Here is a 26,164-nt window from a genome sequence, read left to right on the forward strand (position 1 = left end):
CTGAAGCACAAGTAAATTATCTACCAACAAAATTCATCATCTTTCTCTATTGAGTGTAGGGGTGGTAGCTAGTCGGTGGCAGTGCAGCTGGGCAGGAAGGGCACGTGACCAGGCAGGAGTGAAATAGGAGGCATAACCAAAGGCAATGGCCACTGGTAAGCAAAGGATCGATGGCGAGGGAGGTGAAGCATGGAGAGGCAGCATGGGGGGAGGAGGCAGCAAGCAGAAAAGAAAAAAGAAAGTGCAAGGGCAGCAGCAGGTGGGACAGGCAAGGGATGATGAGGCAGCTGAAGGTGGGTGACAATGGTGACAGGCCCAAAAAGGGGCTCGCCAGGAAGTCACAGGTTTGACTATTTGAAGATTGTTTAGAGCAGACTTTACAAACCAAAGTTTCCAGATTTCGGACACCACATGGGTTGCAACTTGCTACTACAGTGGGAGAGGGGTTTGCTTTTGAGGATATATAAGAGGATACTAAAAGACAAAGACTTTAGTGCCTCAAGGGTGTGCCAGAGTCATGATAGGTATTGTGATGGAGGGTCTGCCCTTTGAGTGAACAGCGTAGATACCTCCAAGACATGAACATGTCTCTGAAACGTCCATACTTGGAATGATTGCGGCCAACAAAGAATTTTTAATTTCATAGTGGAGGACAACAGCTTTATCACAGAGGGCTTGGATCAGTCAGAGGTCATTGGTTGCCTTTTCTAAAGGATCAAAGTTGTGGCTCACTCTCATAAGAGATGGCACATTGATCCAAACCCCTTGCATGATGAATGGAGGGAGACATTGGGCTTATCAGTATGGAGAAATCCACTTTTGGACAGATGTTGTGACATGCTTTTCTTTGGGTATACCACTAGGTTGAGGAGGAGGATCTCGATGATTCACATGCTTTTCTTTGGATATACCACCAGGTTGAGGAGGAGGATCTCAATGATTCAGATTTTTAACTCCAACTAGTCTGCTGAGCACTTGTACTTCTTTGAGCTTCTTTTGAGTACCATAATTAGCAAGCTTTCTCAAGCCCAAAAAATATAATTAATTGTTCATGCAGACACTCAGAGTCAATTGTGGCTGCATAACCATCAGACCTTGGGATTCTTGTAAGTGTACAATGTTTTCTCTGGCCATGAAAAAAAGGTGACAGACAAGTATTGTCCACAAACAAATGCATGTGAACCAATGACCTATATTTCCATGCTATTGTTCTTGCACAGAGACCAGTTCAAATGTCAACAACTGCAAGCAAATCTGAAGAAGAAAGTGCAGCCTGCACCAAGACTTGGGATGCTGTCAATAAAGTCTGTGAATGCTGCAAATTAGCTCAGCTAATTGAAGCATGTTACACTGGTATACATGGGCTGGCTTTTGAGGATTGTGACTAAAAATTGGCCAGGAAGTTTAAGCATTCCGAAAGCAACCAAATGCTGAATTGAAGAACAACCTGCTACATACAGTTAAAAGGTTGGTCAGGCTGGAGGAAATCTCTGTGCTCTCTTTCCACCCACATAATAATGACTTCGTGCAAGAACAAGTCATTCTAACATACATAATTCTATCCAAGTGAACCTAAGCATTGGCATGTGAGAATGGTCTAACAAGTCATTCTAACATACATAATTCTATCCAGGTGTACCTAAGCATTGGCATGTGAGAATGGTCTAATGGATGCAACCAAGGTGACATGTTGATTCCAAACATAAAGCTACCAACGCATCCCTTGCCTGGAGCTTTGTGCCATTCATAATAGGATGAAGCAATTTAGCATGAGCTTGATGTTCACACATTAAGTCTCCTAAAATTTGTACCTTCCTTGGACTACACAAGTGATGGGCAAGAGAAAGGCTATGCACTACTTATTGATATGGAGTTATCCTGAGCCTGCTAAATCTACAGGTCCTAGGGCCTACTGTTTGCATCCAATAGACATGCCCTTCCTCAAGCCTGCTAAGTCTACAGGGCCTACTCTATACGTCCATTAGACTATGTATGGAGCCTACTATGTATGGTGAACCCCTCGGCATCTGTGGTGAGTGAGCTCTGGCTTCATCTCTTGAAGTGAATAAACGTAGGACACCATGATGCACTGGATGCCTCACAACAATGATTTGTTACCAAGTAGATGCAAGCAATAGTGGGGATCCTCCAAAGGTCTGCCACCACATAGATTTCCTGGACAACCACCCTCAGTCATTCTTCATAACAGATGTAAGCAATAGAGTGTTGAAGAGGCACCCAAAGAAGTTCTCCACCAAAGAGTGTGAACCCACTGCTAGACCACACAAGTATAACCTGGAATTTATTAGGTATATTTTGTAACCAATCCATTTCAAGCACGACCAGGGAATTGTCCAGTAGCTTTCTAGCTACATCCAGGGAGGTGAGTCAGGGTGGATGGGATCAGGTGGCTCCAAGTAACATCAGCAAAAGAGGCACAAAGGTGGTGACTGCATGAAGCCGCTGATGGCAGTTACTGGTGGCTTAAATAGGCACCAATGCAGCCGAGGTGGCAGAGCTGCAAGGATAGGACAAGGTGCCAGCTATGGAAGGGTGGTGGTGAAGAGGACAATGGTTGGGAAAAAGAGAAAGGAGGAAGCTAGGAAAGGAGGAGGTGGATGGTGGCTGGATGGGGGGCTTGGATGATGTGGAGTGAAAGGCCAGGGTGAAGGCAGCAAGGATGTGGGTGCAGCAGCATTATGTGATAACCTTGGCGACCCAAAGGCTACAAAATTATCTTTAACAAATTCAATTCAGAGACCTCGAATGCATATTGGGAAACAATTTGTAGAAAATTTAGGAAAAAACATAGGAAAACAAAAACTCGAGTGCCTATATGTTTTCTTAAAATGCAACATTCTTTTCTCTAGAAATCAAATTCAGAGACCTCAAATGCACATCAGAAAAAATTCCATAGAATGACAGAATAAAACATTGAAAAACCCTGCAAAAATTTCTGAAGCGCCTTTAGTTTGTTGTCCTCCAAAACCCCCCCCAACACAACCCCCCCACCCCCCCCCCCCCCCCCACCCCCCCGTCCCGGGCAAAAAAAAAAAAACACCCAAAACCCTTTGATTTATATGTTTTGTAAAACTGTAGTTGGTGCTTAAAGTCATGCAATCGGTTTGCTAAACAGGACAGAGGCTGTATCTAAAGAGTTGCACATGCTGGCACAGAAGATAAAGGAAGTTGAGTTGGACTTGAGGGAGTCTCAAAGGTTGAAAATGGATATTGACAAGCTTGAGTTTTCAATCAAGGTCAATTATGATGATGTTGCAAACCAGTACAGAAAGATTATGGAAAACATGCCACCCTTGTTGGAAAGTAGGTTCAAACTAAAAGTACCAGTCATAATTATAAATTGATAACTCTCAAACCGAGCTTGTCAAGTTCCATCCCCATCTGTCTGTTTTAAGTAGTATACTTGTGTTAGTGGAAGAAGAAATTGCTACATGCAAGAGATGTATTCCTAACATTCAAACCAAGCTTTTCAAGTTTCATATCCAGATGTTTGTTCTAAGGAGTGTGCTGGTATTGGCTTTGAAAGGAAAAATGTAGATCACCTGAATGGAAAAGTCAATCAAATCGAATGCTATGTAGGAAAACTTTGGGATTACTTGTGACAACTTTGCTGCTCTGTGTATGCCGGTTCTCTTTTGAATTGCTGAATTAGTGTTCAGTGCATCTCAACACGTGTATGAAGTTTGGTTAGAGGGGTGCGTGCTCACATGTAATGGATGTATACTTCAAAGTTCACACCATGGAAGACAAGAGACGTCAGAATCACCAGACGTTATTCAAAGTCACAATGTAGTCCTCAGCTTTTCATAGTCAGAGAAGTCTTGTCAGTATCATTTTTTAACATCTCCTTTTGTGATCTTTTCTAGGTCCTATATTGTGTGGAGTTGGAACTTAAAATAGATAGTCAACAACTCAGAAGCTTTCCCACATGTGTACTATGTGTCGCTAAAGAAATACCTGCTACTTTTATGGGACTCCAAACTCCAAATATTTTTACTTTGGTGACAAAGAAACTAGAAAGTATAAAATGCTAGTTTGTTTCTTGTTGTTGAGGACAATAATCACTCTTAAGGGGGGAAGTGTTACATCTTTGGACATCTAGGATGGAGACCTGCAATCAGAGTGTTGGGTCTCCTGATGACTAAGTATAAAAAAGTAGAGGCTCATTTGTGCAACACCTTGTCGAACACCACACTTGGGCAGCTTGGCAATATAGGGCACCAGCCCCCTTGTGACATGAGTGTGGCTCATGGGGCGAGCTTGTTTGGCCGTATGGCTAGGAGGTGAGCTTGATTTCCATCCATTTACATTTCCCTTTGTACATGAATGTGGCTTGTGTTGTGTTTGTGAGTGTGCACAATGGAGGAGGAACACGGAGACGAGAAAGATTAGAGATAAAATGCAAAAGAAGTTGGAGATCTAGACCCTTCTCAGCTGGACAGGCAGCTAGTGACTTGGATGAGAGCCTACAGGAGATTAGTTCTCTCTTCAGAGAGGAGGCCACAAGGAGGAGACACAGCCTTCTAGAGAAGGAAAGAGCTGCTAGGGCATCATTGGTTGCCTAAAAGAGGGAGGAGGAGAGACGGCCAGGATGCAGATGGATAGTTGAGAGGATGCATACCGCCAAGGCAGAGATTGACTCCATGAAGGAAGCTAGATCGGGGTACATATTTCATGCGAGAGCCTCTTTTTGGACTCAGTCTGGGGACAGGTTTAATAGGGATTTTTCCCGCACCACAAGGCCTAAACACTTTAGACAGGGTGTTTGGAAACTCAAGAGAGCTGATGGATCCATTGCACGGGGCCCTCTAGAGGCGAGACAGGTGGCCACACAGTACTATACATCCCTACTAGGATTCACCACTAGACCCCTTGGATATGAGAGAGATAGAGAAGCAGTTTGGCAGAGCACGCAGAGGGTGGTTACAAACAGGATGAGTAGGCATCTGATGGTCCATTTTACAGAGCAGGAGTTGGATGAGGCACTTCGGGCACTACACTCAGGCAAGTGTGCAGGGGAAGATGGACTAGATAAATTCTTCTTTGTGAGCTACTGGGACCTTATCAAAAAAGGCCTTCACTCAGCCTTTCAGGAGATTATGGCATCAGGGACTGCCAAAGAGACTCTCTGAGGGGCTGATTCATCTTATCCCGAAAGGAAGTGGAGATAGATTGGTGATCACACAGTGGAGACCGATCACCTTGCTTGGAATTGCCTATAAGATCCTCGCAAAGGCGATTAGTCTCAGGCTAGCACCATTGATGTCACATATTCTACACCCCACTCAGACAGGCTTCGTTCGAGAGTGCAACATCTTGGACAACATCTTCACCTTCTGGGAGACCACAGCCTTGGCTAGATCCAGGAGACAAGACCTTATTGTACTCCTTCTCAACTTTGAGAAGGCATATGATCGCGTGGATTGTGAGTTCCTGGAGGGCACAATGCTAAGGATGGGCTTTCCAGAGCAGTGGGTAAAGGGTGTAGCGGCTCTCTATTCTTCAGCACATAGCCAGGTCATGACTGGAGGGGCAAGAGGATATAGATTCAGCATCCATAGATCAGTTAGACAGGGATTTCCACTTGCTCCGTTCTTGTTTCTATTTGTAGCAGAGGCCATGAGTTCCTTCTTGAGAGACAGATCTACATATATCAGAGGCATTAGGCTACCCATCCTAGAATTTGAGGAGCTTCTTGATGTGGAGTTTGCTGATGATACAGCAGTTTACTTGGATGGGAATGAGGACAACTTTAGAGCCTTTGTAACAGCCATGGAGACATTTTGCAGAGCATTAGGAGCACTAATTAATTGGCACAAATCCATTTTGGGTATGCGACACTAGACAGCCAGAGTGGCGACCACATGAGGATTTCACATGGGTTCCCCATGGGACCACTGTGAGATATCTCGGATGCCATGCGGGGATTAACATTACCTCAGAGTAGCAACTGGCGCCCCTCCTTTTGAGCATCAGACAAAAGCTTTTGTATTGGAGCTTGGCGAGACTCTCATTGGCAGGAAGAGTAGTGGTTGCCAACCAAGTTCTTCTAGTGACCATGTGGTACATCACTTCATGTTGGGCATTCTCTAAGTCATGTATCGGCCAGGTGAAACGCCTCATCAGGAACTTCATTTGGTCAGAAGGAGATGGGAGTCAAGCCAGAGCAAAGGTGGCTTGGGATGTCATCATACAGCCTAGATCCAGAGGAGGATTGGGGATCATAGACCTAGATAGTCAGAGCAAAGCCTTATTGGTCAAGCTCATTGTTAGGGGTCTGCTTCCAAGTGAGGAGCCTTGGAAGAAACTTCTGATGGGGAGGTTGGAGGACTTGACACCTACACATGGAGGACCATGGCAGCCTAGCATTCACTGGATATTTCACGAGATCAGCACCAAAGATTTTGGGAGGAGCTTCGAGGTCAGATTTGCAGCAGCCATTATTAGAGCTTGGAGATCTGTATCTCCAGGGCTCCACCAGCTCCCCCCGACTACTATTGAAGAGAAGAGGAGACAGCCTCTTCTCTTTAATCATTATTTGAGATCAGAGTCAGGCCACACCATTGGGCAGCGGACACACTTATCATGGGGGAGATTCTCTTTACATATTGCTGCATCAGTGGGGGAGTGGTTTGCATTTCAGGAGTTACCACACGAGACCCAAAGGCATAGATTACATGTTCTTAGGGGAGCCAAGGCTATGATTGAGGCCGTGATGGAAGGGGTTCCACCAGATTGGCAAACTGAAACAGCTTCCTCTCAGACTTGGATTAGTCTTCTCTCTAGAGGGGATATCCTTCTAGCAGTCATTGCACCTAGCAGAGACAAGACATTCACTTTGAGGACGATGGCCGTCTCTAGCAAGAGGACCTTGACCTTACAGCACTCAAAGGCTGCTCTAGGCAGAGAATCAAAGTAGTGGCACACTTTGAAAGGAAATGGCACATAGACCTAGACCCAACCACTTGTCTTATAGATGGATGGAGATATTGGGCATACCAGAGGTCTCTGGAGAGACTTCAGTGGGATCCAGGAGAGTGGGTGTGGAGGGATCCCTTCCTTGATAGGCCATCCGACATCCCCTTCTTTGGCTACACTACTAGATTGAGACGGAGGATACAGATGAGCAAGATTAGAGCTCAGCCTGCAACCACCCCTCATCAGCATAGAGAGGGAGTCTTAGATGAGTTCCTATATGACTTTTGGAGGCGGCTACATGACAACTTCAAGCACAAGAAGATATCTCTCTCAAAGGCTTCTAGCCCATAGGAGTTTAGCAGTTGGCACTTGGCTTGGATATGGCAGGGACCCAATGGCATTCGCGCGATGTGGTGAGCCAAAGGAGACACAGAGACATTGCCTATGGGATTGTCTGAGAGCCCTAGAGATTTGGAGTAGAGCTCTTAGGATAGTATTCCATGGTACAGCGGAGTCCATGGTGGCGACATGGGGGGCTGTAGCTTGGGTCATAGATAGAGGTCGAGCATGCGGCTATGAGGACACTCAGGGAAGCATTTCTTTTCTCATCATTGGACAGCATTTGAGCAGGATCCCTACCCCAGACTACTCACAAACACAGTGGACTCAGGGACATTGTCACAGATGGGAGCTGGTTTCCAGCATTATAGCTTAGTACATATGGACTGTGAGATGTAGCCAGGTCATTGATCTTCAGGATATACCCACTGGGGAGTCTTTATCAAGGATTTGGACAGAGATAGTCAACTCTCTCCATGGGAGATGGGAGAGGTTGCAGGGAAGCTCTAAGAGGATGAGAAAGAAAAAAGGGGCTTTCCAACGGATTTGGGATTCGGACACCTTCTTTCATACTACTGCTCAGATGGTCTGGCACTTTAACCCACTAGACTGGTTGTTTACACAACCATTGTATCTTTGATGTACTTAGTTACTCTTCACAGAGTTTCTTGTACTTTGTATTTACCTTAGGGGGCTTTCTCTGAGGTGTTATTAATAGAATTCTCTTTTCTTGGAAAAAAAAAATATTGATCTGAAAGCACGGATACAAGGCTGCACAGAATAGACCCCTACAAAGCGCAGAGGCATGTCAATGAGGGTGCTGGAAAGATGGCAGACCATCGGTACTCGTTGCTGTGACTGAGCCTAGGGTCTAATTGAGGAAGATGTGAGAGAATGATGATAATCTGATCTGGATGATGGAGGCATGGGTATGCAAACATAAAGTGTACGACAAAACACAATGATAAACAGTGGAACTCAAAGGTGAAGAGTAATTCAGAATGAAAGAGAATGAATGCTGAAAACACACAATGCAAAGTGAATACATCAAACCTCCATGTCTTTGAGTGGACCAGGGCAGAGATGAACTGGAGAGTGTGCTATACTCTGAACAGATCCTGAATCGCAGCAGGCACCCTTTGTATGTAGTCAGCTGCTGTAAACACAGATCAAAGTGAGGAAAATATCTGGACAAGGCCGATCAACAGCAGCGGCAGCAGGATCGCCTGCACAGGTGTGAAAATGCCAGCTGGCAGCTGGAGAATGCAAACTGGACAGCTCCAGAAGATGGGCAGCAGGCGGAAAATCATCTCTGTGATGCAGGCAGCTGAAATGTGCTGAAAACACAGCCTCCTGCTGCCTCTGGAAGTGCTGTTGACTTCTCAGATGCTGACCTCAGCACACAGGTGGAAACGCAGCCTGTGGCTGTTGACTGCTGCAGAATGACAGGGACAGGCTGTTGATGAAGTGCCTGCAGCAAACATAGCAATACGGGCTGTCTAGACAGGTCGCCTAACAGTTGGGTGGTCACTACCTACACCATGAACTGAGGTAACTGTTGGTGAAGGAGTGTGGACAGCAGTGGATGATGGTGCCAGCTGGTGGAATGTCAATATTTGCAAAACAGGATTCAGCAAGTGGCTGGGCAGCCTCTCTATTTATAGATGTGGATCTCCCCAAAAGTTAATTATTTGCTTATGTGACACATAAATTTTGGTATGAATTGAGTCTTTGGGCTATTTTAAATGAGCTAATAAAGGTCTAATTGGTTATTCACCTTGTTTAACCAGTAATACACTTTTTTAAAGCTTAACACCCCCTCTCAATTAGCCCATAATACCCCGAGGTGTCCCACCCCAAAGCAACCAAGGCATCAGTTGAGGGGTGCACAATGGCTGCCAACCAAGGCTACAAAGTCCATTGTTATCTTACTTCAGGAGCCCAAAGGACAACCCCAAACAAGCCCAAGGAAGGGCGCTCATACCCTAAATATCTTGTGACTTTTGTAATCGTTGTTTATCATGGATTCATTTAACATGTTGGCATGTATATTGGCATTGAATGTTGAGTTTTGTTTTGAGTTGTTATGATGATTGCATATATTGATGGCTCCTTTTACAACTATATATAATGTTAGGTATGGACAGTGGACCATGATGCATGCAAATATTGATGTTATGTTGAATGTTCATTTGCATTGTATAGAATAATGAATAATGTCAATCTATGTTTTCTACATCACATGAGTCATATAATATATGTATATAAAACTTTCATACATTTTTTCATCTCGAATGAAACCCATTTCTAACATTATACAAAACTCATGTGAAACCTATAAAACCCATTTCATACTACCTCTCATTTCAGAAACCCTTGGCAACTATGATGACGAATAGTCTCCATGCCCAAGAAATAAGGATAGCAAACTAAGATTGGTCATTTCAAATGTGCTATGGTGGTAGAATTTAAGCCCATGATCAACAAACAAATCATCAACATAGAGTAGAATATAGTCAATCTTGTTTGAAGTGGTTTTAATGTGTAAGTTCAAGTCATAAGGGGTAGAATGGTAACCATGTGATTTAAGAAACTCATTCTATGAAACCAAGAATGCAGTGCTTACTTCAGCCCATAAAGGGCTTTCAGCAAACGAAAGACCTTATCTTTATGGTCTAGAAGAGAGAATTCAGGAGGTTTCTCCACATAGATTGCCTCCTCCAAATAACCATCTAGGAAGGCACTCTTGATATCCATCTGATGGATAGGCCAATCATGATAGGTGGCCAAGGCAACCGACAAATGGAATGATATTAACCACACCATAGGCGCAAAGGTTTCTTCATAATGAATACCATGCTTCCGTCAAAACCGTTGTACCACAAGGCGAGCCTTGTACTTATCCAAAGTTCCATTAGCTTTCAATTGACTGCAAAATATCCACCTTAGCGTAATGACTTTCATTGGCCTAGATGATCCACCAAGGTCCAAGTTTTGTTTCAATCAATCCTCTCAAGCTCCTTTTCCATGTCCTCTCGCCATTGGGGATGCTTTAGAGTCTCCTACCAAGTGTTCAACTTGTGCTATATAATCTATCATAAAGGCAAATGCAAATGTAGTATATAGGCACGACCCTAGTATTGGGCCCCTCGAGGATGGAATCTAGTGGAAGAATCCTCGAATTGTGCATGGTCTACTAGTACTATTGAGGTAACAGGTCATGGCAGGGGGCCTTGGAGTCGAAGACTTTGCAGGTGAATCAAGAGTAGGATGTAGACTAGGCTCACATGGCACAATCTCACTGTAATATATATTGAAAGATAGTGTCAAAGGACTCAATAGTTGCATAGGGTTGCACGGTGTTCCTCTCATCAAATACAAGATCTCTTTGAGTCAAAGACAATTTGTTCTAGGATCAAACAACTGGTATTCCTTAATTTTGAAAGAGTAGCCTACAAAAATTAAGAGCTCTACTTGGGGCATGAACTTTCCTATCTTGTCATCAGGAGTATGCATGTATGTACAACTCCTAGAGACTCTTAGGTGAGAAATGTTGGGTTTAATGCCATAAAATGCCTCAAAGGTGGTCTTATGGGGAACTGTCATAGTCAAGCACCGCTCAAGGATATACACCAAAGTGTTAATAACCTCAGTCCACATGTGCTTAGGTAGCTCTATTGTCAAAAGCAAAGTGAGCCGTATTAATTACAATCCAATTTCTACGTTCTATAGCTCCATTTTGAGAAGGGGAGTCAGCAAACATGAGCGGGTGCTAAATGCCATGCTCTTGTAACTCAAAAAACTTGATGGGAGACAAACTCTCCACCACTATTACTCCTTAGTGTTCCAATACGAATACCCATTTGATTTTTCACTAATTATATCTATATGGAGAAATATATAAAGGTGTCAAATTTGTTCTTGACAAAGTATATCGACATATATCTTAAATAGTCATCCACCAAAAGAAAGTACGACAAGCCATTTAAGGTAATGGTGGATGCTGGTCCACTAAGATAAACATGAATCAAGTGAAGAGATACCTCAACTCTAGATATGGCTTGTTAAGGGCATTGTGTGTATTGTTTTTTCCACAACTGATAGGCTTTATAGACATCCTTGGATAGTTTTAGGTGAGGAAGGCCTTCAACCATCGGATGATGGGACAACTCATAAAGAGAGTCATACCCATGGTGTCATAGGCGAAAAAGCTAGAAACGCTCCTCATTTGTGGGATTCCTAGCAACAACTAGGCCATGAAGTCTATGGAACTCTGAGCCCTTAGTTGTCAACTTGGATAGAAATTCTGATATTAGATAGAGACCATTAGGTTGTACCTAACCCCGACCAATGGCTAAACCAATCTTGGCAGCAAGTACTTCAATTATGGTTGTTGTAGAACATTGATCTCCCCAAGCAGGTAAGTAAATGGACAGATAGAGGGCATCTCCCCTTCCCGCTTGGCAATCCCCCTTCCCGTCGTGCCCCCGTCTCTCTCGCCTGCATCCCCCCTTCCCATCGCGCTCCCCGCGCTGCCCCCGTCTCTCCTACCCTACCCCCCCATGGCGCACTGCGTCCCCCCTTCCCGCTAAGCAATCCACATGTCCGCCCCCTCCTGCTTACCACCGCCCCCCTGTCACACGACCTCTCCTCGTCTCCAAGCTGCCCCCTAAACCTCCCTCTCGCTGACTGCCGCCAGCATCCAGTGAGCCGCTGTTACCTGTGACAAACGTCCCCTCCTCTCTTCCATTTCAATGCCACTACCTCACCTACTCCGCCACCAGCGCCTGTAAATAGCGACAGCCCAAAGCAATCGATCATCCCCCACCCCCGGTAGCACAGCAGCTTGATCGGTAGGTCCTTAGTAGGGACGCACATGGACACCTTTGGTCAACGCCGGTGCATTCTGTGAGTGACCCCCAGTCAAACACCTTGCGCATCGTCATTTTTAAGGAACAGCTCTTAGCCCTCCATGCCACAGAGCTAGAATTGAAAGAAACAGCAATCTTTGGTCAAGTCGTAGGACACTCCATCCAGGGCCCCGCTTTGGGATTGGCTTCACTCCACGCTACGCATTGGCACAACGCAAATCACGGAGGCAATTCTCATGGATCAAGGGATCTTCATGGTTCGACTCACCTTTGTAGACGCAACCCGTGAGCTAGTGGATAGCTCACCTTATGCCTCCACAAAGGGGGTCATCTATATGGTTCCCTTGTATAGTGGCTTCACAGTGGAGGAATTCGCACTCCACAACAAGTTTCTTAGACACCCGGTCACCCTCCTATTCCCCGGACTGGCGGTAGAGTATCGTCAGTTAGTGGAGGACTTCAGATGGCTCTTCGGCACGGTTCTTCCTGCCTCTTTCACGGATGCAGTGACAATTGCAGGAGTCTCGAAGGTACGGGTGGCTGTGAAAGATACAAAGAACATACCTAAGTTTCTGGAGATTGAGGCAAGCAGACACTTTTTCAAGCAACAGATTATTTTGATAGGGCAGCCTTAGCAATGCCTGCGATGCCATGACTTTGGGCATCAGGCAGCAGATTGCACGCGTTTCGGAGCCAAGGCGGCTTAGCTGGCAAACCCGCAGGTGGATGCTAACGGTTTTACATGGGTTCAGCGATGACAAAGAGGGAGACGGCAAGGGGGGCCCCAGTCAGCCCCTCAGACACAGCCACGATAGCAAAGAGCAGAAGGGCGAGCGACGGACCCCCGATAGAGCACCCTGCAACACCCCCTAGCTCGTCCCACCCAGCAGGATTACAGGCCTCAACCCCCACCACCCACTGAGGTGTCAGAGGCTACCCCACCCGAGATCCCATAGCCCCCATACCCACCCCCTCCTCATGGATCGCCCCCGACCCTATCCCACAACCTTCCTCTTCCAGGGCCACTTGCCCCCCCTCACACCCGCCTCATACTTCCGATCACCCCACCATCCCTCAATCTTCCTCTTCCCCACCATCTCCCCCGCCGATCAATCCCCTTGATCCTCACCCAATACTTGTGCCCCCCCCCAACCCATTCCCCCCTCTTCCCACAAGGGGTGACGAGTCTCACACGCATTTCAAGACGAGCAAAAGAGAGCAGTTGATCGTCATAGGCGTGCTTTGCACTTTGCAGAGGGCAATTATGTATTGCTGCGATTTGAAATGGCACAGTTGAAAAAGATGAAGGGCAAAGAGCGATTGTATCCAAAGCTGTCTATGAGATACTATGGGCCATTTCAAGTGTTGGAGAGGATCAGTGATGCATGCTATAGGCTGAAATTGCCTCCACACTAGCGGATAAACAATGCCTTTCATGTGAGCTTGCTTAGATCTTTTCATGGAGATATGCCAGATGATGTATCTACTGAAATTCACCCGGAGGTTGAAGAGCTTGATGAAATACTGATACCAGAGCAGATTTTGGCATAGAAAGAGAGGAAGATCAGGGATAAGGGTTCCAGAAGATACTTGGTGAAGTTTCAGAATTATTCACCAATGGATGCCAAATGGATGGAGCAGGATGACTTGGCAGACCATCCTCATTCAACTATTGTAGCTTTACCTCGATGCTTTCCAGCCAGAGCCGACTTTAGTTCGAGCTCAATCAGGTTCATCAAAGTAGAGGTCTAGAGTATTACCTAATGCTTGTGAGGAAGCTAGCACCTGTGCTCCTCAGTAATGGACAGCTCTAGAAGTAGTGGATCTCGAATGTATTCAGCATACATTCAAGGTACTGTAGCTGAATAGTATGTTTGCCAAGAGATCACTATTTTGTGTACTAGTCACTATGTTTGGTATGCAGATCGGTATGGTTTTCACTGCAGCTCTGAAACTGTACATTTGCATCCGTTATGCTGAGTGTGTAATCAATTATGCTTGGTATGGCATTGGTTATGCTTGGTGTAGCATCAGTTAATGATCATCAAGGGCTGATTATCGAATGTGGGTTTTCAGCGTATGATCATTAATATTCAGTATTATTCAGCTGGTTTTGTGGACAGCAACATGTCTTATGATGCCATTCAACGTATGATGATCTATCTGCACTGGGAAGTCAGCCCCTAACAAATAGAGAGAGAGAGAGAGAGAGAGAGAGAGAGAGAGAGAGAGAGAGAGAGTGTGTGTGTGTGTGTGTGTGTGTGTGTGTGGCTCTCGACGACTCAACACCGGATATCAACTCGTTCATGGATTATGGGAAAGATGACTTCTATGACCTCTTTGCGCTCAGATTATTCCTGTCTTTTCCATTTCCTTAGATGGACAGTCTTGTAGCATATTTGGCGTATTCGGAATGCCTTCATTTTTTATTCAATTTCGGGCATTCATGGTCATGTGACCCATATTCGTGGTTTAGTGTTGTGGGAGATCTCTTCAATGGTGTTTGCTGATTTGGTTCTTCATGACATCGTTGCTCCCTAGCTGGACATTGTTCGCTCCACAACAGTTGTTCTTTCTGTGTGACTTTTCTATGTTAGAGTCTTCGTAGACTTTCCTTTATGTCTGTTATTACTATGCTGACCTGATGGTCTGATGTAAATATTTACTGCTTAATTCAATTATCTTCACGAAAAAAAATGTGTGTGTGTGAGTGCGCACGCGCATGCACACACATGTTGATTGGGGGGGTGAAATGAGATATCACACACACACACACACTCACACACACACAGAGAACTCAAACTTCGCCCCTTTTGTGCCCTCACCATACTCTTTTTCTCCCTCTTTGGGAGTCAAGTTGCCATACATTGGCTACTACAAAAAGGGTACATTTGTTAAATTTGCATCATGACCAACAACAAAAGAAGCATTGGCATAACTAGCACTCATTCCTTAAGCCCCATAAGCATTTGGGGGTGCAAATGCATTATAAAACATGCCACTTTGTGCCCTAGGCATCAAACCAATGCCACCATAAATAGGGTTATGCATATAACCAGCCATTTCCAAATACATTGGGCCTTGCACACCATGCATAGGTTGTTGCATACCATAAGGAATTCTGCATGGCTAAGCATACTGCGTACACGCTCCTGGATGGTTCGATTCATCCGCTCAGCCAAACCATTCTTGGGGGGGGTGTAGGGGGCGGTCAACTGACACTTAATACCCCTCTCATCACATAACTGCTCAAAAGCACGTGAGACATACTCACCCCCATTATTTGTTCTTAGGCATTTTAGCCTATACCCAGACTGGTTCTCAACCAATGCAAGCCATCTCTGAAACATAGCCAGGACATCTTATTTCAGCTTAATGGGATAAGCCCAAACTTTCAGTGAAAAATCATCTATAAAAGTAACAAAATACTTGGCACCACCCATAGACTGACAAGGCATGGGCCCACAGACATCCGAATGTACCAATGCCAAGGGCTCACTCATATGTGGCCTACCAAACTTCTTATGTGTAGACCTAGTCTGCCTGCCATAAAGACAATGCTCACATGAATCAAAACATGCATAATCAAGGGGCGGTAAGTACTGCAAACCAGAAAGCATTTTCATTCCCTTCCATGACATATGGCCCAAACGGGCATGTCAAAGAGATACATGTGGGATAGAACCCACAGACAAAACATGATCAAGGGAAGAAGCGAATACAATCAAGAGATAGAGGCTACGAGCCTTGGAATCTCTCACAATCACAAGTCTGTCACGAGTGATCTTCCATGCAGAGTCTTCAAAAGATACATGATAACCTGCGTCATCAAGCTGTCCAGTTGACATGAGACTGCGTGTCAAAGCAAGTACATGACGTACATCCTGCATAACAAAACTCCTGCCAGAAGGAAACTGCAGCCTAACATCACCAATGCCCACGATATCAAGAGAGTTGTCATCACCCAAGCGCACAGAACCCGAAACAATATGGTATGAATGAAACCACTCTCGGCAAGGTGTCACATGAAAGAACGCACCTGAGTCCAAGAGCCAACACTATGCATACATGGAGTGTATCTCTGTCATCTGCGAAGCACTAGAAGCAGCTGCAAGAATATAATCATCATCAACATCCTTAGGCTGTATAACATTGATCTCTTCAATTTTAACACTGGACTTTGCAAGCACTATGCTGCGATTAGAAGACTTATCCTGCACTTTGTCTTTCCCCTTATCTTTGCTCCTTTCATTGCGCAGTTCATGGCATTGTGGCCTAATATGGCCCTTTTTCCCACAATGGTGACAAGTAACATCTGCATTCCTGCCACTGGATTTGCTACGTGACTTCCCACGAGACTTGGACCGAGATTTGTGATAATCCCGTCCACGGCCACTACCACTGCCATACTTTCCATATCCATCATTCCTGTCTCTAACTATCATAGCATGCGACACACGAGAGACATCCAAATTCTTACGGTTAACCTCTCCCTGCAGAAGAGCACTCTCAACATCAAATAATTTCAAGGTAGCAATAGAGGCACATAATGCAGTGCGAAATACATCCCATGACTCATTAATTAATGAGTACCAAGCAAGGAAAGAGGAGTAACATCCTCTGCAAAAGTGATGTTCTGCGAAGTCAAGTTTTTGAGTATAGCATGGAACTGGCTCAAGTGAGCAAACATGGTCACATTCTCCTTCATGCGCAGATCCATAAGCTACTTCAGCCAATACATCTGACTCGCTGGACTTTTGTTGTCATAGAGATTCTTGATTTTATCCCACAACTGCCATGCACTCTATTCTTCCTCAAATACATTGTAATGAACCTGTTCTGTGAGAGATAATACAATAGTGGACTTGCATAACTCATCAAGCTCAAACCATTCCTCATCTGGCATAGTTGCAGGCGGCTGCCCGCTGAACCTCAATGGTTTGATCTGCGATTTCTGCACCAGTACCTGCAAAATCTAGCTTTTCCAATAAGAGTAATTCGTACTATCAAGCTTAGTAATGTTGAAAATAGCATGATCAGTGGATGAACTCGCCATAATGCAAGCTGGAAGACTGCAGACAGTTCAAAACTGCTTGTTGTTTACTACAGAAAATGACCAAAAAATTACCAAAATCGAGAGAAAATGGCGAGTAAAGTGTAACCAAATCTACTGCCCACCAAGTACTAGTGAAAGTACATCATTTCAGAATATTTCAGCATGAAAAATCCATGTCAGTCCGGAGTTATTTGCTTGCTGTAATAAATGACAGCAGGGTATTGTGAGAGGCAATTGCTGAACAAATCACTGCACCAAGTCAAGAAATGACAACTAAGACATGACCAGCCATAAACGGGCATAAATCAACACCAAACAGTCATCAAGACCTTGAGCAAACACCCAAACATGTCACCAAAGCATCCGTTAGTGAGTAGGCATACCCCCTGGAAAATAGGACAAAGTATACATAACACTGGCAAGACCTAACACCAGTAGGTGTATACTCACAAGAGTGCAAAGCCCAAGCTCAGGTCAAAAGCAACTCCAAGATATCAGTGCATGAACCATGTAACATTTAAGTGTAAAAGATCCCAAAGTCTCAAGTATTTGCAAAATGCTCAAAATAGCATAAACCTCCTGCTCAATGTCGGTCAAGCATACAAGATGCTCCCACTGGCACAAAAGGCGGATAAACGAGCTCAACAGCTCAAGCAAACCAAGTCAAAGTACCAAAGACAGGTAACCAAGACAATGCCTCAATAGTATCCAAGGTCATAATGGAAAAAGCCAAGTCGTAACGGAAAAATCCAAGTCAATGTCCAACTGCTCAAGGGAATACTCAAATGAATGTCGAGACGAGCTCAAACAACTGCCATCCACAGCCAAAGCATAAAGCATTCACCAAGACATCATAACCCATACTGGGTAGTCTAGGCATAAACCATGTCATAGATGAAATGCCAGCTGTAAAGAAGTGACAGTCAAACCCAAATCGAGCTCTAATCTCAGCTCAAAAGCATTCCGGAGCATAAACAAGACATGTGGCATAGTCCAAATACATCATGACATCATACCGAGTAGCCAGGAGCGCCCTGTGACCAATAGGCATAACCCAACTGTAGCATAAATAGCTTCAGCCCTGAAGTTTCCAGCAGCATATAACCTCTATAAACTGAGAAAATCAGTGCTCAATCCAAGCTCAAATCCATAGGCAAACCATAGGCATACATTCCCGTATGTATAGGCACCAATCGGGCATAATCGGGCATCAAATGCCAAGACCTGTAAGCATAAAATTAAAGTAACAGGTGGCTGCCCTGTTTTGGATAGATTTGGGATTGTTTAAAATTGTCAATGGCTGAGCTAAATCAGCTCCAAATGCGTCTCACATAAGAGGCATAACATCCACAAGTGATCCGGTATCAATAGACATCAGTAGAAGCATCACATAAGCAGCCATAGGCATACAAATACATACTGTCTCAGACCTGAAATCTGTTGCAGAATATTCTGTCATCATAATTTGGCAAATCTGACATCACCATTGCGTCCGGAGCATGCCAAAACCCCAACTTAGACTCTTATCTTGCCTGAATCGGGTTCGGAATGCCCAAGATATGACAAAAAGAGTGATTTTTGGGTCAAATTTTGAAACAGGCTCAAAAAAAATGTGAGCTGGCTGGGGGGGGGTCTGCTGTCCCACGTGTCAACAATGGGGCCCAAAGGGGACACAAATGGGGGCCAAAGAAGGCCTATACCAAGCCTCAGCAAGCCTTGATAGGCTGGAAGCAAGATCCAGGTGAAGGAAGCTCCAAGAGGTGTTGCCCACAACCTGTGAAAACCGTGTTTACCTAGACCTGTGGACTGAGATAAATCTCTGAAATAATGAACCAATACCTCAATGTCAATGCCTTGGTGGTACCTCAATAGGCCGGGAAGAAATTCGGGAAGCCGGGGAGTGACGGGAGCTCAAGAGAATGAGCTATGGCTGCCGGAAAGGAGACCCAATGCGAGTGGGGAGTCAATGGAAAACTGCAAATGCCACGAGCCAAGCTCAAGAGTCGGGAAGCTGTGCTCTGATACCAATTGAAAGGTGAGAAGGATTGAAGCTTGCACTCGAGAGCTATGGCGGGAGAGCAAGAGCAAGAAAGAGAGAGACAAGAAATGGGAACTCCAACAGTCACAATGTGTGACCGGGCCTTCCTTTATTCAAACTGCCACTAAAAAAATAAAGAATAAAGTGACAGTGATGGGCGCCCGCCACCTGCAGTATGCAATGCCGGTGACTATCAATGTAGTTATACACGGGTGGCTAGGGGGAGGCGCCTTTACCCCCAACAATTGCCCTCATCTCTCCTACTCTGCCCCCCCATGGCGCGCTGCGTCTCCCCTTCCCGGTAGGCAATCCACATGTCCGTCCCCTCCTCACCACCGCCCCCCTATTACACGACCTCTCCTCGTCTCCAAGCTACCTCCTTGACCTCCCTCTTGCTGACTGCTGCCAGCATCCAGTAAGCCGCCGCTACCTATGACAGACGTCCCCTCCTCTCTTCCATTTCAACGCCGCTACCTCGCCTACTCCGCCATCAGTGCCTGTAAATAGTGACAGTCCAAAGCAATCGATCACACCCCCCCCTATTGCTCCCTCCGTCTGTAGCAACGTCCCCCTTCCCCCCCCCCCGGGTAGCACAGCAGCTTGATCAGTAGGTCCTCAGCACGGACTCGCATGGACACCTCTGGTCAACGCCGGTGCATTCTGCGAGTGACCCCTAGTCAAACACCTTGCGCATCGTCCTTTCTAAGGAATAGCTCTTAGCCCTCCGTGCCACAGAGCTTAAACTGAAAGAAACAGCAATCTTTGGTCAGGTCGTAGGACACTCCATCCAGGGCCCAGCTTTGGAATTGGTTTCACTCCACGCTACGCATTGGCACAGCGCAAATCACGGAGGTAATTCTCATGGATCAAGGGATCTTCATGGTTCGACTCACCTCTGCGGACGCAACTCGTGAGCTAGTGGATAGCTCACCTTATGCCTCCACAAAGGAGATCATCTATATGGTTCCCTGGTATAGTGGCTTCACAGTGGAGGAATTCGCGCTCCACAACAAGTTTCTTAGACACCCGGTCACCCTCCTATTCCTCGGACTGGCGGTAGAGTATCGTCAGTTAGTGGAGGACTTTAGACGGCTCTTCGGCAAAGTTCTTCTTGCCTCTTTCACGGATGCAGTGACAATTGCAGTAGTCCCGAAGGTACGGGTGATTGTGAAAGATACAAAGAACATACCTAAGTTTTTGGAGATTGAGGCAAGCAGACACTCTTTCAGGCAACAGATTATTGTGATAGGGCAGCTTGGGCAATGCCTGCGATGCCATGACTTTGGGCATCAGGCAGCAGATTGCACGCGTTTCGGATCCAAGGCAGCTTAGGCAGCAGACCCGTAGGTGGATGCTAACGGTTTTACACGGGTTCAGCGATGACAAAGAGAGAGACGGCAAGGGGGGCCCCAGTCAGCCCCTCAGACACAGCCACGACAGCAAAGAGTAGAAGGGCGAGCGACGGACCCCCGATAGAGCACCCTGCAACACCCCCTAGCTCGTCCCACCCAGCAGGATTACAGGCCTCAACCCCCACCACCCACACTGAGGTGTCAGAGGCTACCCCACCCGAGATCCCATAGCCCCCATACCCACCTCCTCCTCATGGATCGCCCCCCGACCCTATTCCACAACCTTTCCCTTCCAGGGCCACTTGCCCCCCCTCACACCCACCTCATACTTCCAATCACCCCACTATCCCTCAATCTTTCTCTTCCCCACCATCTCCCCCGCCGATCAACCCCCCTGATCCTCACCCAATACATGTGACCCCCCCTCCCCCCCCCCAACCCATTCCCCCCCTTCCCACAGGGGGTGACGAGCCTCACACGCATTATGTGAGGCTCGTCAAGACGAGCAAAAGAGAGCAGTTGATCGTCATAGGCATGCTTTGCACTTTGCAGAGGGCAATTATGTATTGCTGCGATTTGAAATGGCACAGCTGAAAAATATTGAAGGGCAAAGAGCGATTGTATCCAAAGCTGTCTATGAGATACTATGGGCCATTTCAAGTGTTGGAGAGGATCAATGATGCATGCTATAGGCTGAAATTGCCTCCACACTAGCGGATACACAATGCCTTTCATATGAGCTTGCTTAGATCTTTTTATGGAGATATGCCAGATGATGTATCTGCTGAAATTCAGCCGGAGGTTGAAGAGCTCGATGAAATACTAATACTAGAGCAGATTTTGGCACACAAAGAGAGGAAAATCAGGGATAAGGGTTCCATAAGGTACTTGGTGAAGTTTCAGAATTATTCACCAATGGATGCCAAATGGATGGAGCAGGATGACTTGGCAGACCATCCTCATTCAACTATTGTAGCTTTATCTTTGTCACAGAGCTGGCATATCCTATCCTCTAGTGGAATATCTGTCCATCTACCTGTTTGTATCCTCAACTGATGAGAGAGAGTGAGAGAGAGAGAGAGAGAGAGAGAGAGAGAGAGAGACTCATTCTGGTGTGCAAGTCATATTGCTTGACTGAGAGGTCTCCTTCACTAGCAGCTTAATATTGTGCAGCATGCAAGCATCCTTTGCCCTTGATGACTTGATCTCATACAGCAATTTCTTCCCTTTCTCTATCATTTTAGTCTATTTTTTCCTTTTGCATTTCTTCAATAATTAATACAATTACCCTTTATGAGAGAGAGAGAGAGAGAGAGAGAGTAATTTGGAGAGTGCTGATTGGCAGACTTCCCCTTGCTTTGGCTCTCTCAAAGCGCCGAATCTCAAATGGTACTTGTTTCTTTTGCATTACCAGTGTGGAATCCTCTGTCACAGATTTATTTCCTACCTTTTGGCCAAGAAAATCTAGACCCTCTTGTCTAATATTTGGAGAGTGGTGGTTGGGCCGTCACTGTGCCCCTCTAACTGGGTCTTTGCTAAGGCAAAATATCCCACACTGGTGCAGCCATATATGAGGATTTTGTTTCACTTTCTCAAATTTTGGGGCTGTTGGCACAATTGGGTCACTTGGAATGCATTTGTTTTTTACTCGATCTCTGGTGTCCAGGGACATACTGCTAGGCTGAAGGGTGTTTTTGGTTCCTTGGCATACAACAATTTCTTTTGTTTCTTTGCCATGACTTTTGTATTCCTTATGTGATATAGAATATAACTACTAATTAGGAGAAAAAAAAACCCAAAAAAAAAAGAGAGAGTAATGTCTACAAGATACCAAAATGTCCTATGAGACATAAATACAAATACATCCAAAACTGAGGGAAACAAAATGACCTGGAAAGGAAATGTGACTACTATGTCTTGGGGCCAATGTAAAAACAATGGCCTGATACAAAATCCACCATGGAGCTGATACAAGGATGGAAATAGAACACTATGATATTGGAAGCATCTGAGCCTCATCCCATGAAATCATCTTATCCTCCTCCACCATGTGGGTGTCTATTTCTTTCTGCAATTTTTTACTGATGTCAGCCTTCATGGGACTCTTGAGCAACTTGCACTGAATATATTTGGAATTGCATCTCACTGTTGATCATTGCATGTTTCCCTTAAGCATATCAGACATTGTTCTATCCATCAGCGTTTGTGTTTCTTCTCACAATTCTCTTTGCATCTTGATGCACACAGCGCAACAAGCGTATTTCCACCCCCACCCTGACCGACCTGTAATTTCATCATGCATTGCTTCATTGATAGTTCTTGATGTTTTCCCACACATTTCAACCCTGGAGAGGTAATCCATCTCTACATTTTCAAACACAATAAATATTAACACAAGGGGGCTTTTACTGGTGTGTGAAAAGCACCATCTTTGGCCTCTCCTATTTCAATGATGGGTTTGATTTCATCCAGGCTATCTTCTCTCAGATTCTCTTATGTTGGTTTCTCCTTTTTTTTGCCCAGTAATTGCATTTGCAAACTGCATTCGCTGTTTTCAGTCCCCAAATGCCTTCTCAATTGGATTCAAATTTCTGTCTTCATGCAAAATTGCTGACTGTTTGGGACTCACAGATGTATTCATCACTACCGTTTGCATCTGCATTCAATGATCACGATTGATGTACATTCTCTGTGTATTCAGATTCAAGCCTGCATTCAGTGTTACAACTTATTTGAATATTTGCAGTTGCCCTTAAGTGATCACTGTCTGCATTTGTAAAATAGCATTCACTACATGTGAGATCACATTCTAGTGGTCATGACCACATTCTGATTCAGCTCAGTTTCTGAATGATCATGCTTCAGTCAATCTCTAAGCACTGGGACACTCAATTGCATTCTGAGCTCAGCAATGATGTATTCATTGCAGTTACATGCAGATTAGCACAGCAATCATGCGACCTGAAAATGCATCTGCCAACACTCATGTCCTGCTTCAGACATCAATCATGCAATGCAGTTCATTGATGGAGCATCTCAAGTCCAAGTTCAGACCAGCATCACGTCAACATCCTATCACATTGTTGTGCATACCAGCATTCACAACAGTTACGTCAATGCATGCACGTGCGTGCACACATATATATAAAAGAGGGAGGGAGGGAGGCTGGCTGGCTGGGTGAGTGAGTGAGGGAGATACTTGTTACGTTGATAGTGCTCACATTTGCATCACATGCTTTATATTTGTGTAGCTAGGCTTCAATGGCTTCCTGTAACTTCAGAAATTAAACCTTCACCTCGAGCTGGGCATTCTGCTGTTTCTATATCTTCCAGAATCGACTCTAGAACTTTATCATATATTGCAGTATTTGGAGGGTACAATGGACAGGCCGCACTTGGTGACATTCTCCTTTTTGACACAGGTAAATCTGTAAGAAATGAAGCAGTGTGTGTTTGTTAATGATCATGCAAGTATATAGAGACAATATGTTGGAGTGCAATCCTTAGATTCACAACTATTGGAGGGAATCCTGTCTTACATCCTGAAAGGTTGGAGGTCACCTTCAGGACAACAGGTGATGCCAGCTTGATAGATTGGTGCTTTGTTCCTCCTTGTGAAATGCTGGTTTTTCCAGGTCTTTTCAAGTATCTGGAACCTCACTTCAATCTCAAAGTGCATTGCCTCTTGTTTATGTCTCAGTATTCATGTTGAAAAGCTGCCTACAGTATGCATCCTCTTTTTACACGTCTTGAAGTTTTCTATAAATTGTGTAATCGTATGCAGTAGTGTGTAGTGGGTCTTGCATGACCCCTCCGAATATTCCACTCTAGATCTTCAACTTACTAATATGATCAGCAAATTACATGAACTGTGAACAGTCTACGGTTCAAGTCAGAGGAGCTTTAAGAACTGCTAACATGGTATAAGAATTTTATGCCATTCATTATGCTTAGTTGTATATATTTTGAAGTCTACCTGATTTTTGATTGCTTACCAAGTTGTAGCCATTCAGTCAACTGACTGCCACATTACACTATTCAGTTTAGGTCCAAATTCAAGTCTTGCCATTACTGCACCTCGTCATTTCAGCACTCATCAGCTTTATTATATCTGGCTTTCATTTTCCTAGTAATCAGTTGATCCAAGCTAGATATTTTCAGTCGATCCTTTCAACATGAAAGCCTCCTTGCTACTGCCCTCTCTGTCTCTCCTGAATCTTAAGTAGTCCGACAACTTTCTCAATAAAGCAGAAAACATGGTTCTGGAGCTATTTGATGTTAAGATGAACAAAATAAAATGCTGTCCTGGAGAACCGTAAGAAGTTGCTCTTTTTTATGTTCATCTAATTCCTGCATGAATGACTGGGAGTTAGGAACCTCTTTTTCTGGCAAATGTTTTGTGTTATCAAGGCTCTAAAAGCTTAAGTCCTGCTCTATTAATAGTTTGTGACCTGGACCATGGCAGCACAAAAGGAATGGAGGAATCCTGTTGTTTCAGCTGAAGAAGGTAGTGCATATCCTCGTGCAGTGTGGAACCACACAGCATGTATATGTGAGAACAGAATGATTATATTTGGTGGTGTTGATGGATGCATGGAATCCTCGGAGCTGTCCATCCTTTCATTCTCTGAGAGTGCAGGTAAGCAAACCTCTGAGTGCTTATGGTGGTCAATCAATCTGTGATTTCCTGATCAGTGGAAGTCTGCCATAACCTAGCATTTTTGTTATTTTTGTTCAGAATCTTGCAGCTGGTCACAGCCAAGGCTAATGATGGGTGCATCACCATCTCCACTCTCTCAACATACCAGTTGTTTATACCAAGGGCAGTACATGGTGGTATTTGGTGGCTACAGGGCTGCATCAGGGCATTTGAATGAGTTATGGATCCTTGATTTGCATTTGATGGCATGGACATCCCCAGACTGTTTTGGAACACCCCCCACACCTCGACGAGGCCATAGTGCCACAATTGTTGGGAACTGGATGTATGTTTTTGGAGGTTATAATGGCTTCATACATTTTTCTGATGTCCATAGACTGGATTTGCAATCATATGCTTGGGAATGCACAAGCACACAAGGGGACAAACCCAGTCCCAGGAGACATCATGCTATGGCAGCCGTGGGAGAGCATTTGGTTGTGTATGGGGGATATAATGGGCAAAGCTACCTTGATGATTTTTTCAGTCTCAATACAGAGACCAATACATGGAGATGTTGGAATGTAGTGAAGCCAAGGGTCCATTTTTCAGATGCAATCCAAGGAGGGCCTGTGTTTCAGCGTTCTCTGCACACAATCTCCTTTGTGGATAAACAGCAATTGGTTGTTTTTGGTGGACTCTACGAGAAAGGTTCTCTGCAAGACATAATGTTTCTTCAAAATGTTGCTGGTAAGATTTCCATTATCTGTTACTTATACCTTCACTCAGAGCTAAACAAATTATGTGAAACCATTGACTGGACCTTTGCTTTATGCATTACACATTTTGTCTTTGTAAGTTTAAGAAATCTTGAAGCAGTTGAGTTGCCACTTGGCACCCTTCAAGTGGGCTGCATCATGGCTTATTTGA

The 26,164-nt window shown here is 44.9% G+C and overlaps 1 protein-coding gene across 1 annotated transcript; it reads left to right on the top strand.

The window, feature by feature from the left end:
• The first annotated feature begins 170 nt into the window (after positions 1-170).
• On the top strand, positions 171-26,164 carry LOC148020711 (uncharacterized). Its single transcript, XM_087698169.1, has 8 exons — positions 171-344; positions 1,221-1,353; positions 1,461-1,467; positions 3,137-3,324; positions 23,847-24,017; positions 25,061-25,234; positions 25,334-26,088; positions 26,141-26,164. The coding sequence occupies exons 1-8, from the start codon at positions 171-173 to the stop codon at positions 26,162-26,164; spliced, it is 1,626 nt and encodes a 541-aa protein (XP_087554295.1).

Source organism: Lygodium microphyllum, chromosome 18, assembly GCF_053477565.2.
Source record: "Lygodium microphyllum isolate KBCC chromosome 18, Lygodium_microphyllum_v1.1.10, whole genome shotgun sequence".
NCBI lineage: Eukaryota > Viridiplantae > Streptophyta > Polypodiopsida > Schizaeales > Lygodiaceae > Lygodium > Lygodium microphyllum.

Bases quoted from the DNA above. Each gene is read 5' to 3' on its own strand.
- LOC148020711 (XM_087698169.1), top strand. From the start codon at position 171: ATGGCGAGGGAGGTGAAGCATGGAGAGGCAGCATGGGGGGAGGAGGCA. The intron at 345-1,220 runs GTTTGACTATTT...GTTCTTGCACAG, and splicing joins GGCTCGCCAGGAAGTCACAG to AGACCAGTTCAAATGTCAAC. The intron at 3,325-23,846 runs GTAGGTTCAAAC...ATATTTGTGTAG, and splicing joins CATGCCACCCTTGTTGGAAA to CTAGGCTTCAATGGCTTCCT.